The sequence below is a fragment of the Manacus candei genome, unplaced genomic scaffold, assembly GCF_025592945.1.
Source record: "Manacus candei isolate 608988 ecotype Guabito, Panama unplaced genomic scaffold, ASM2559294v1 h1tg000037l, whole genome shotgun sequence".
In the NCBI taxonomy this organism is placed as follows: Eukaryota; Metazoa; Chordata; class Aves; order Passeriformes; family Pipridae; genus Manacus; species Manacus candei.
The window spans coordinates 9,060,726-9,073,787 of record NW_026138085.1 but is presented as its reverse complement, the minus strand read 5'-3'; the positions used below and the strand labels follow the sequence as shown (position 1 = coordinate 9,073,787).

Genomic DNA, 13,062 nt, shown 5'->3' with positions numbered 1-13,062 from the left:
ATAGTTCTTATCATTCTACCTAATGCTGAATTCAAATAAGGAGATGATGAATACACAAATTCTATATGCCTCACAATTCCTGCTAAACACATCTACAATTGATGCAAAAATCAAATTTCAGGGTGCTGCATAGTCTCTTCTGAGTATATGCAATAACTGCCCACTACTAAAAAAGTGTTTCTGTTGTAACTTTATTAGGAGCAAATTTTTCCCCTTTACACTCACACTTCAGCACTCACCTCCTTATTTTTCCACAAAACTCAGCACCATTCTCACTATACCCACTTCTTCAGTTTTAAGAAAAGCACATCAGGCTTTTCTTTCTGCTTCTTTCATGCCATTTACAGCCTCATAAACATGACAGTAGAGAGCATGCAAAATGGGGCTAACAAAAGACTCAAATGATTCAACATCAAGGCAAAAAGTGAACAAAGTGAGCAAAAAGAAAAAGAGACAGGTATTTTGAGCAATTTGGGAAGGGAGGCAGGCAAGTTCTGTGTCTTTTAAAACAAAGAACAGACACTACTCATGAAATACAGCTCCAAATTAAAGGCTGCTTTGAAGATGATCCAGAATGGTCAAGGATTATCAAAGCAAGAATTCAGAAAAGACAGAAAAACCCCAAAACCCAGTCGGTGGACAAGGCAGAAGATTAAACACACTTCTAAAAAAAGAGATGGAATTAATTTCACAAAGACACAAATACAAAAAAGAAAGAAAGCAAAAAAACCTTAGAAAGGTTTTAATCAGATTAGCAAGGCTGCTGTCATGGCATTCAGAACAATTTTGTTGGCTGTACCACTCTTGAAGATCAAATCACTGAGTTAGACATGAAAATATTCAGCAGTATTTCGATGTTTTCCTGTGTTTTAAAGATCCCTAAATGCCACATCATTTACAGCACATACATTTTTAGGAAATATCTTGTCTAAGGAGTCCAAAATGCATTTAATTTTCCACACGGCCTCTGGTGATGGGACAGCACGTCAGGTCTACTCCAGTGAAGTTCACAGGCATCCTAACACTGATTCCCAAACTGGATCAAGATCAGAAAGCCCTGGGATACTGTACTGCTCTGTGGTGGCAGGGGAAGGAATTTCCTGGCCTCCAAGGGTGGTTGCATTAATACCCTTTAGTTTATTGCTCAGTGGCTCAGTTTTGGACAGAGCAAAGATCAAGGTATTGCTCTTCCATTAATAGCCCACCACAAAATCCTGCAGTGGTGAAGGAAAAACATTGAGTTGTTTGATTGTTACTTGATATCTGCATTATCAAGACCCACATTCTATAATAATCAGCATTTCTCACAGGTATTATCAGAAAGTTTAAACTACCTAGGGTGCCCCAGCATAGGTAACCAACAGTATCTGTTTCCTTACCTTGTTTTCTTCCAGTACTATATTTAACATTATATATATTTAACATAAGTCAAACCCCAGTTCTGAATGCAGTTCCAAAGGCACATAAATGTCAGCATTTTGAAAAATCCCTCAAACTCTGAACAGCACCATAACCTACAAACTACTTCCCACACACTTAAAATTAAGAATATCAGTAAATCCTGATGAAGTAATTTAACATCAACAGCAATTCACCTCTTCCAGCTGTTTTCCACCACTGAAAACAAATACTGAATTGCCACATTTCAGTACATAACTTGACTTGTGCAACTATTTACTAAATTATTCCAGATGATTGAAAAAATATTTTAATATACCTTAAATGTCACTTCCCTATCCTGGGATTTTTTTAATTTGCATTGTAATATGGGGATTTGCAGGAAATAATAAAACTAACAATAAAAACTTAACTACTGCTTTATTTTTCAATATGCATCCCTGTACATGCATACAAAGCATTTAAATTATTTATTGGCAATTATTGGGAATGCACAATGTTTTCTAAAATAGTGTAAATGGGTCTTGGTTTTTTCCTGTCACTTGTAACAGAAAATTAAGGTGAAAAGTCAAGGAATAAACATGGCATTCAGTGCTCTGGTCTAGTTGACAAGGTGATGATCAATCAAAGTTTGGACTCAGTGATCTTGGAGGTCTTTTCCAATCTAAATGACTGTATTATTCTATGAAAAAATTCTCAAAAGTATTAACCTAAATTACACTCTACCTTTGCCTCAGGGCAACCTGTATCTCAGTCCACATGTTTTCCGAAGAACCAGCAAACTCTCATTTCATTTATATCCACTTAAAATTCCAGACTGCTATAAATTTTAAGACTTTTTTTTTAACTGACCCCATTTTCTTATGGCATACAGCACCACAAACCCAGCCCATCACTGGATAACTTAGAAGTCAGTCTAGTTCCAAGGCTTTCACTGCCAAAAATACCCTGTGTAGCTCCACATTCCTTCTCTGGCTACACACAAAACCCACACCCAGAGCTCGCACTGCCGGTGGGGGGTTGTAGGTAAGGAATCAGAAGCCTGAATTATGGAAGGGGGAGGTGCCTGGGGGTTTAACACAGACTTATGAATCACAGAATCATGGAATGCTTGGGGTTGGGAGGGGCCTCTGGAGATCATCCAGTCCAACACCCCCACTAAGGCAGGGTCACCCAGAGCAGATGACACAGGAACACATCCAGGTGGGTTTGGAATGTGTCCAGAGAGGGAGAACGACTTCCCTGAGCAGCTGTTCCAGTGCTCTGCCACCCTCCATAGAAGAAAGTTCTTCCTTATTTGAGGCAGAGCTTCTTGTGTTTATGGCTATTGCTCCTTGTCCTTGAGAAAGTCTGGCACCATCCTCTCGACACCCGTCCTGCAGATACTTGTATGCACTGATGAGATCCCCCCTCAGTCTCCTCTTCTCCAGACCAGCCAGGCCCAGCTCCTGCTGTCTCTCCTCATCAGAGAGTTCCTCCAGACCCCTCATCCTCTTTGTGGCCTCCGCTGGACGCTCTGCACTAATGGCAAAGTCTCTCCACAGCAGTTTAACACCAGACTGAGAGGAACACGCCAGCTCTGGGAAGCACAACACTCCTGGTGACCTTTCCATCCCAGCTCAGGGATGGTATGCTCCAAATAAGCTCACTGTACCTGGTGGTGTTCTCCTCTCCCCACTCCCACCTACAACATAAGTCCCAAAACCAGCCAAGGTCCCTGAGAATCGCAGGTGAGCTGGGAATTGGGAGGGACCGGCTGGAAAACGTGTGCCCTGGCAGGAAGAGCTGGTGTGTGTGTGTGTGTGTGAATTTTCTAAATTCTGCATCTCTTCCAAAGAATTTAGTTCAAGCCACAAACCCACATATCCATTTAAATGAGAAAGCTGGGAGTTTATGAGGTAATAGCTAATGAGTGTAAAATCATACATTATGTATGGCTTGTGTCCATTACTTCTGTGTCAGGGTAGAATCCAATCTATGAATCTGATCTCAGTGTTTATTAATAGAAGATTTTAGTTTCTTCCTGTTGCCCAGGTGATTTTGTTTTCTTACAAGATTGTTGGCTGTTTCTAAACAAAAGCTCTGATAAACCCCAAATATTGGAAAGGCAGGGATAACTCAACAAACACTTCAATTGCCACAAGAGGACTGGGAAGATTAAAGATTAAAAAATTAAAATATTGAGTATTGCCCCAAAATTTTGAGTATTAGCTACGTTTGGAAAAAAGTGTGCCACTGCTTGTTAATATTCTAGGATATAGAATAGTAGAAATTATAATACATCTACTCTAATCCACCTGAAAACAGTGGACAGCAATAGGAACGGGAGCTGCTGATTTCAAATAAAACACACACTGACTGTGTTTCCCCCACCCCGGCTCCCTCAGCATGGGTTACAGTTTAGTGCTATTAGACCCAGTTCAGCAATATTTTGAGATAGTAGAACAATTGGTTTTCCTCTTAATTAATATGCACTCAAGTCCCATTAGCCTTTCCTGGCATAGGAGGTAAAATTCAGGAAGATCCTGAGCAGGAAACATTCACACAGTAATTCATGACAGCTTCCAAAGACAATTAGGGCAAACCTGAACTGTCTGTAGCCTGGTGCAGCAGAAAGGAAAGGTTTTGTGCATTTTATTTGAGGCTGGATTAAAACATAACACATTAAAAAGCTGCAAATGAAGAACCCTTAGATAAGACTGACCTTCTTGGTCAGAACAACCACTGATGCTGCTCCCCAAAGTCTGAGGTACAACCACCACAGCAGCCTATGAAAAACCTCAAAATATATTCAATTACATTTTAAAGTAGGTCAGATTTTGTCCTGTGCATATATAAAGGATCACTTCCCTAAAGAGAATGTTATTTGGCCCTTGGCAAAAATTGGGACTGATTCTCATCAGATTCTCATTAATTTTCTGGATAATATAGAAAACCAAATGGCCTGTTCTACTCAAATAATATGAACATGCTGCCTAATCCATATGACTAGAAAAGAAGCAACTAGTTCAGATTCTTAAACACCATTCAGAAAATGCTCTCAAAACTATTTGGATTCCTGTCATCCAAGAACACTTTATAAGGTTTACAAACTTTCTTCAATTTTGACATAGTTTTTCAGATCCATATTAAGGGGCTGATGAATGCTTTAAAAATACAGCTCAGACTATACACTTGCTTGGAGAAATCCTGAATGGTTCTCATCATTCTAGCTTTCCAGCTCTAAAATTTAGAGTTAGAACAAAAGCTAAAAAAAAGTAAAAAATGCTGTTTGACCCTCTCTCTCAGTGTCTGTGTGTATAACTCTGACCTTAGTCTGCTTGTAAAACCTTGCCTTTTGTGCACAAGTATGTTTAGTTTTTAAGACTCTGTCACACTCTCAGCACTCATGCAGACACTGAGCTGTTCACACCCACATTTTTACAGGAGTGCTTTGCAGTGCTAGAAGCAGATGGACTGGCCTGCTGCTTTAATCCATTCCACCTTGCATCATTTCCAGGCAATAACCTTATATTCTCAACTGAAATATAGGATATTTCAGTCATAAAGCAGCCTGTGGTCATAAAGTATTTAAAGACATTTCAGTGTCACTTAACAAGGAAATATTTAGTCAATCTACTACTATTACAGTAATGCTCAAATTGCCATCTGGAAGACCCAGATTCAAAAATCAGTCTCTGGATTCCAGGCTGAGCTCACGAAGGCCGAATACATTGTAAAGAAGATGCAATTAGTCTCCGGGGAAAGGCTTCTGCAGGCTGACGTTGGCTGTGCAGCACTCAGCACACTCACTCGGCTGGATAAAAATAACATATTGAAATGGCAGCTGCTCAGCAAAGGAAGAGGATTTGAGCAGGGATAAAAATATACCTTAAAAGAGGGGGAAAAAATGGTAAAATGCCTATCCAAAGCATTAAAAGGTAATAGTGAATGTAGTGAATCACTGATACTTAAGATTCACCTTTTAGCCTCACACAGGAAATGCTATTTATTTCATAAAACAAGACAACCCAAGAACATAATTAATACTGCCCTAAACAAATCCAAGGCTAGCACAGCTTAATCACCTCAGCCATAAGGAACACACCACAAATGGATTTTGTTACATTTTGAAGAATTCCTATTTATGATTTTATTTCAGAACCCACAGCCTGCTGCTCTGAACATATCATTGGAAGATAGAAATTATTTCCAAGAGACAGCGGGTTCCAAACTGTGACTGATGTCTATGATCATGTCCATACTCTTGTTTTGAAGCCACATTTAACATAGTGCCTCTTTCTCTTGAAGTCCATTACAGTATGAAGGGGGTGCTGTCAGTGCTGCACACTAAACTCATCTCGAGCCAGTATTAAAGCCTCTCACAGACTCACAAGATAGCAGTGAGACCTATTAGATCATCTAAATTATTTCCATGCCATTCTGAGATCACTCTCTCCAGTATGTTTTATTAGTGTCTTGCCCAGGCTATTTTTAAAGTCTCAAACCCAGAAGCTTTTCCTTTCTGAGAGTATCCAACTTTAGTTCAAAGCACTGCATGCACTGATTAACCCATTTAAAATGCAAAGCGAAAAACTTCTTATGGCTCTGCTTATTTAAATGCAGGTGTCTGAAATGGCAAGCAAGATTTAGCTGACAACCATCATTTGTCCTATTTTAAGATTTCTAGATCCAAGGTTTAAATAAAGATGGGGCAAGAAAAGCGAAAACAGGAGAGACAGGATCTGTGTTAAGACAAAATCATACAGCCACTGACACAGATGGAAAATAAACACCAAAGGCTTGTGATCACGAGCCCCACTTCAGGCTTGGTGTGGAATGTTTTGTACCAGCAAGTCACGATTTTTTTCCAGCTGTATCAGTTGGTTTAACTAAAGGTATTTCCTCTCCTTACAAACCCCACCCTACTTAGGGATGATCTCTGCAGCATTACCACGGCACAGCGGATGCTGGTTTGAATAAAGATCCATTCCTAAATATATTACAGGAACTAAGTCACTGTGTGCTGTGCCAGAGCAGCAGCAGTCAAATTCAGTGTACTGCACATTTCACTATAAGCAAACTTCATGTTTTTGCCAAGGAGACTCTTGAAAATGAGGCTTCACAACAAAGTATTTCACGTAGGATCACTTAAATTTCTCATCTCAGTTTTGAGGCTTTTTTCTATATAGTTATATAACTATTAACCCTGATACAGAGTAATTTGCAAGAAACCTAAGAAATAATTCCCAGAACAGGACCTAGTTGATATAACTGTCTTTCAGTCAGTCTGAGACAACACATACAAAACTTTGGCCAAGCCACAGATGACTCTGCAGAGGGGATTAACAACCAAGCTAAAGCAGGAATTAAGGAGTATCAGAACTATTTGTATTCTTTGCTGACATACTTATTCCATCATTCTCAAAACATGTGAAGCACTCAAAAAAAAATTTCCAATGCAAAGAATCCTTTCAAAGCACTTAAACAAAAAATCATACTGCTTACAGAACTCCCCTTACTTAGTTGCTGAATATAAATACACGTGGACCTGACTTTGTTAAATTCAAATTTAAAGGGAAATTTTATTTGTTCTATGGCCATGTCACCTTGGGCCAGATTTCAGCAGCTGTAACCTGGTTTGGGATGGCCTGGCAGTTGAACAGAAGGTCTTGGGGCAAATACCAGGTGCTGCAGTCAAGGAAGGGCACCTGATTCTTGGTTCTCTATACAATGCTGGAAGCACAGGATGCTGCCAAGACAGCATGTAAACCAAATGAAAGCTATTAATATGTGTCACTTATAAAATCCTGGTCCCCACTAAGTAAGGAGGAAATGTATTTTGGGGTTTTAATCCATTTGGCATTACTTTTATCTACAGCAGGCTCCCCTTGTCATTTCAATAGGAAAGAGTATTTTGTGGTGCTTCTCATCACCCTGAATGGCTGCACAGCACTGGGGATGGGAAACTCAAGCTGCCTTTCCAGACCACAGCAAAGGCAACAAACACAAGTTATTGCCAGTTTATCAGAGGTTGGTCTTCTGAGCAAGACTCAGTATTAAAACAAGTCAGATTTCATTATCACCACAAGCCTTGATAGCAAAAGACATTTACTTGCAGAAACCACAAGTGCAGGTTTGTTTTTTTAGTGGTCTCATGACTGGTAACAAAACTGAATCCTAGATAAGAAGTGTGTGTGAGAGTTTGACTTCTCTACTCATACAAGGAACCACTGAACTGAAATGGATTACTCATTCTACAGAACAAGAAACTAAAGTTCTGAATTGTAGACCACAAGCAGTTTCTATTCAGACAAAATTATACACAGACAATACTTTGAATACTTCGTAAGTTGAGGTATTTCCAAAGCAAGATTACCTTTGCCAAAAAAACTAAAAAAAAAATAAAAAGAGAGAAATTCCAAATGCATGTCAGTTCAACCTCCTTTTTTCTTTCCCAATGGTACCAAAAAAATCTGCAATTTAGGGCAGCATAGAATTGAAAAAAAAAATGTACCTGTGTTGCAACAGCTTCATCTACAGACAACTGAAAGAGGGTGCCCACCCCAGCTGACCATGCAACAGGTGCACAACGTGACTTTTCCTCATCAAAACCAAAGTTTCTTATTCTGAGTAAGCACCTCTTCCCCATTATTTACTGCAGGAAATAGTCTCTTTCTAAATTTACCTTTCAGTGAATCATTTTCAGCCCTCATTATGTCAATTAGTGAGTTCTCCAGTGAATGCATGTCGAAAGTCCTCGTGCGATCCTGCAAGCAAATACAAACAGAGCCAGTTTAGGCAACACTCAGCGTTAAATGAGACCATCTGAAACATAAAAACTTCAGTTTTCTTCTACCTTACTACAGCAGAATGAAGCAAAAACCATAAACCAAAGGCAGGCTGATACAGGAATATTAAAAATTAGAATATTCTTAAATAAAAATCTGATCTATAGTTATTGTAACCAATCATTTAAGAACCCAATTCAATATTTACTTTGCATTCCTTTCTACACAGCAAAACTTTGTTAAAAGTAATTTCACAGTTAGGAAGTAAAGATATCGTGGGAGACAGAATTGCAAGGACAAATCATAAACCAGGTATTTCAGTCCAAATTTAAGAAATTTTAAATTCCAGAAACATGTAGAATTTCCTCCACCTAAACAACTATCTTGACACCTGAAATAGTTGAATTCTGTGCAGTCAGTTCAAATTCTACATCATTCTAAGGTATTGCATGCAAGCAGGAGTGTTCCAAACAGTCTCATTTACTGGGTGACAACTTTGCTTTGATTTTTAATTTTGTGAATTCACAAGTTTGGCATTCCAAGCATTTCTAAAATTAAAGGAGGACTCAACAGATGGGAGGCACAATGTTTCCTGTACTTTACTGCTTCATTACCTCCAGCCACCTGAAGTATATTACTACATATTTCTGCTTCCTATTAATCAAAGGCATCATTTAACACATGGGTCACACTTTCTCAAACAACAAATTCCACATCCTATAAATCTGATGTTACAGCAACATAAAATATCCTGCCTTATTTTAATCGGCAAATTCAGAATAACTGAAATTTCTTGTAAACTCTGAAATCTTTACAGTACCTTATAAGGTCACAAAGGGAGGCAAAAAGTCACCATAGGTCCCAAAATTATTCACTTATCCATGTTATCTGTGTATTTATACATTTGGATTTGGAAAAAAAATTATACAATTATATTAATCCACCTTTAATTTAGTTTTTCTCTGTCCAAGAAGCGCTCTAGCATCAATTCTAAAGATTTTATTTCATTCCTGTTCTAAGGACTCCCCTCTGAACCAAGATCAAGCATTAGAAAGTATCTGTTCTAACAAGAAAGCAAAATGTGAGTAGTTCAAAACAGACATTTTTTTGCTTTAAGCTGCTTCTCCACAACTATTGTTATTATAGCTCCAAATAATGTTTTTTGTCCCTATCACTGGCTGTGAAGCTGAAGTTTCTCCAAAGCACACAGATCCCGCTTGGAACATTTTTAAAAAGCAGTGGTAAAGTAAAAAAGGGTATTGCAGAGGCTGGTGTGGATCAGGTTATAATGGCCTTTACTCCAGTGCTGAAGCAGCAGCGACTGCGTGTTGCAAGGGGGGTTCTTGATATCACACAGATCAGATCCAAAATGATCAGTCATTCTGGACTTTAAATATCTCATACTATTTGAAAAGCAGTGACACACCAGCTCCTAGAGTCCTGATCCATTTCCAAGTTGTAAGTTACATTCTGACCACTAAAAACCCACTGTTTTTCAATTAAATTTCCTGGTATTTGTCCTCTCTTCAGAACAGTTTATTACTGAGACAGAACAGGCGATGTATTTCAACCCGGATGTGCTGCATTTCAAATAGCATTAGAAAGCCCAGGGTTTGGAACCAGTTGCTTTATTAGTCTAGCAAATATCAAATTTACTATAAAAAGCAAAGCACTGCCCTGTCTCTCCTCAGTATTTATTTCCGTGGTCATTTCTATTACAAGATAATTGAGGCACCTCAGAGAAACCATCGCGAGCATTTAAATTCTAAAACTCAGTGTTTTACACATTTCTTCCTTTATAAGCAGTATTTAGTTTATTGTTTTGACTTCTCCTAGTTCATAACTTAGTTCACACTCTAGTTACATTAAAATCCTTTAGCAGGATTGAGTACAAGTCCTGGGGTCTTGGATCCATTAGGATTCAACAGCTGGGAAACTCAGCAATGGGCACTAGAAGACAATATCTGCATTTCCAGCAGTCCTCACAACAGGACAACAGAAAATAGCCTAAAACACAGGTTGGAGAAAACCTGACATCCCTCAGTAGCTTCTCCTTCCTGCATTCTGGCTTTCAGTGCATTGTATTAACATCAAGTGCACCCCGTGAACAGCTACAAAATTCTTATTTCACAAAGTGCAGAACCTAAGTGTTTCCATGTCTTTGTGGAATTGTGGCACTTAACATTTCAGTTGTCTGACAGACACGAAGGGAGTAATCCAGGCCAAGTAATTTCCAGTTTATTGTGCTGTGTATGTGCTGGAACACGTGAGCCACAGCGAGTCTCTTCTCCCTAAAACGTCTGTGTTGGGTTGAGCTGTAAACAAAGGCTTTGCTGTAATGGTAAGTTCTCAACACTGAGAACAGAGAATTTAAATATTTGAGGGGAGAAAGTGGAATTGAACTGGTTAGCTAACAGGGACATCACGTTCTCCAATAGAAGTTCTTTGTGGTGAGGAGTTTACAGTTTTCCCTTTCTGAGGGAAGCAGCAAGGTGTCACTTTTTCAGTGTAAGGTCCATAAGCTGCAAATCACACTGCAAACACTTTAAAACATGACCCTGTGCACCGATACAAAAGATTAACTGGTCAGCAGCTATTGGCAATCCTATAAAAGGAGGAACAGCTAAAATGTGGCCCACACTTACACTCTCTAGTGGTTCCAGTCACTTGTCACAGCACTGGAGATTTCCAGAGGCTGGAGCACCCTCAAAATGCTGCCATGTTACTGTTTCTTGCCTATTTTTCCAACTTTCCATTTCTAATCATCACTGTCCATGCATGGTGCTGAATGGCCCCTGGGAAGATCGGCCTTAGGCTTGGCTTGTTGGTGTTTGCTCCTCCGTGTCTTTGCTTATCAATTAGGAGAGAGCAAACCATGTTAAACACAACTATTGAATTCTGACATATTCCTGAAAGTAATGCAGCAGTTCCCCACTCTGGAAACGCAGAGAAATTCAAGAATTTGGTATGTCAGTAACCCTGTGTACATCTAGGCAATGACAAGATGTCAGTCCTAAATTAAGACCAGCCAAAACACTAAGCTCAATTGGGTCAGAGGTTTGCACAGTGCTTATAAAAAAAAAAAAATCCATTAATTTAGTTGATTACTTGCCCAGATATTGAAAGTCACCATTGGTAGTTTTTAGAATTTTTATACAAATTCAAGTCCTTTTATAGCAAAAATGTTTTGAAAACAGTAGCCCAGATTTCGTCAGTCTTAACTTCCAAGATGGTCAGTGCATTTTATGAGAAACACATCTGAAACCTATCCATGTATTATATACCTGAAGTAAAATTAAAGGCTGGTAAAGGCTAATGGTAGTGACCATATCACTGAAGAAATGCCTAACTCTACATTTCACTCCATAACATCAAAAATAGCTGTAACAGTCAAGATACTGATCATGAACTGGTAACTAGAAGTGATACATTTTATTTATGAGTTATAAAGCACATAAACCATACTGTGCCTAGGAAAAAACTGATGTTTTCTTTAAAAGACTTCATGCAGAGAGAATTAATAACAACATGGTGGTGGTTTTAATGAATCAATTCACAAAGTTACAGTGCTTTCCATGGAGCTGAACTGCTCACTGGATACTTATTTATTTATTTAGAAAATAAATAGGGGTAATGATTACCCTGGACTAAAGCAGAGTGTGCAAACTTCAGTAACAAAATGTGGCTACCACAGCCTGGTATTATTTCCCTGGCTTGATCACAATAAGTTGGGCTTTACACGAGTTTGTTTAGGGCATCTAAAATTTTGCTTTATCAGAGGGCTCAAAGGACACACACATTTAGACCTGGGAAACAGAACTGAGGCAGACAGACATCATGTTAAACACAAGGCCACCAAAAAATAAAAAAAAAGAAAAAGAGAAAACCAAACCAAACATACAAGAAACCAATCAAACAAACACCACTGAGCAACAAAAAGAAAGAAACCTGCAGTCTTAATACATGACTATGTTTAAAATTTCAGTCAACATTTCAAAAGACATTCATTACACATGATTTTTAACTAACAGTGCTGTTTTCACAATATACAAGAAGTGACAGCCAGCAGATCTGGTTAAGAATGAGCTATGGAGACTCTGAATGTTCTACAACAACAAACAAAACAGTTTTGGACTATAAACTGGCCATCTCTTTCTACAGAAAAATAAAATTATTCTGATTCTTCTACTGTCTAGAAATAATTTCTAAGTGTGTAGACTGTTCCTAATAATGCAACCTCACTGCAAAGAGAGAAGAATTCAGGACTTTCATGTCATGACTTTGTCCTTGGGCTCCTGCAGCCTGGGCAAACCACTTCACCTCTGTGACTACAGTGATCTCCCCCCGGCACCTACATTATTTTATGTTTAGAGATCTTGTAAGAAATGGAGCCACTGGTACAGAGGAAATCACTAAATTCTAATCCCTATTCCAATTTTATTTCTCCAAGTCCAAAAACATTTCATTCCAAAAAGAAAGTCACTTGGTGCAAAGCACGTACGAGATATACTGGGACATCCTCCCATGCAAAAGAAATTAAATGAATTTTTCATGCACAGGAAGACTATACTTTGCACTTTAAAAGCTCATGCCTAAATTCTCTTGCACGTCAGAAAGATGTACATTCAACTTAACTATGAAAGTGCAGATTTATTATATTTAATCTGCACCCACAGCACTACCATCACCTGAACAATTAAGATTCCAGAACCTGAGAGTTTCTATTCAGTACTTCCCATGAAGGGCCTCACAGGGCTAAATCCCAAAATGTACAAAAAGTCAAGCCTGGCAAGGTATGAGCTCTTGTTGGTAGCTAAGTCTGGGCCTGATCTCTTAAAATAAGGTTTATCTGAAGGCCAGGGCATCAATAATAATGCCAAAGATGCCACTGCAC

General features: G+C 38.7%; 1 protein-coding gene and 1 long non-coding RNA gene across 2 annotated transcripts in view; one reads left to right on the top strand and one right to left on the bottom strand.

The window, feature by feature from the left end:
- The window catches only part of LOC127473698 (uncharacterized), a 901,041-nt gene that overhangs the window by 4,480 nt on the left and 883,499 nt on the right, over positions 1–13,062 (top strand). The gene's annotated exons all lie outside the window — the stretch shown is intronic.
- CPEB4 (cytoplasmic polyadenylation element binding protein 4) overlaps positions 1–13,062 on the bottom strand; it is a 42,511-nt gene that overhangs the window by 21,713 nt on the left and 7,736 nt on the right. Inside the window, exon 2 of the mRNA XM_051793562.1 lies at positions 8,066–8,147. Coding sequence (XP_051649522.1) covers positions 8,066–8,147 — 82 coding nt within the window. The remainder of the gene's footprint in view (positions 1–8,065; positions 8,148–13,062) is intronic.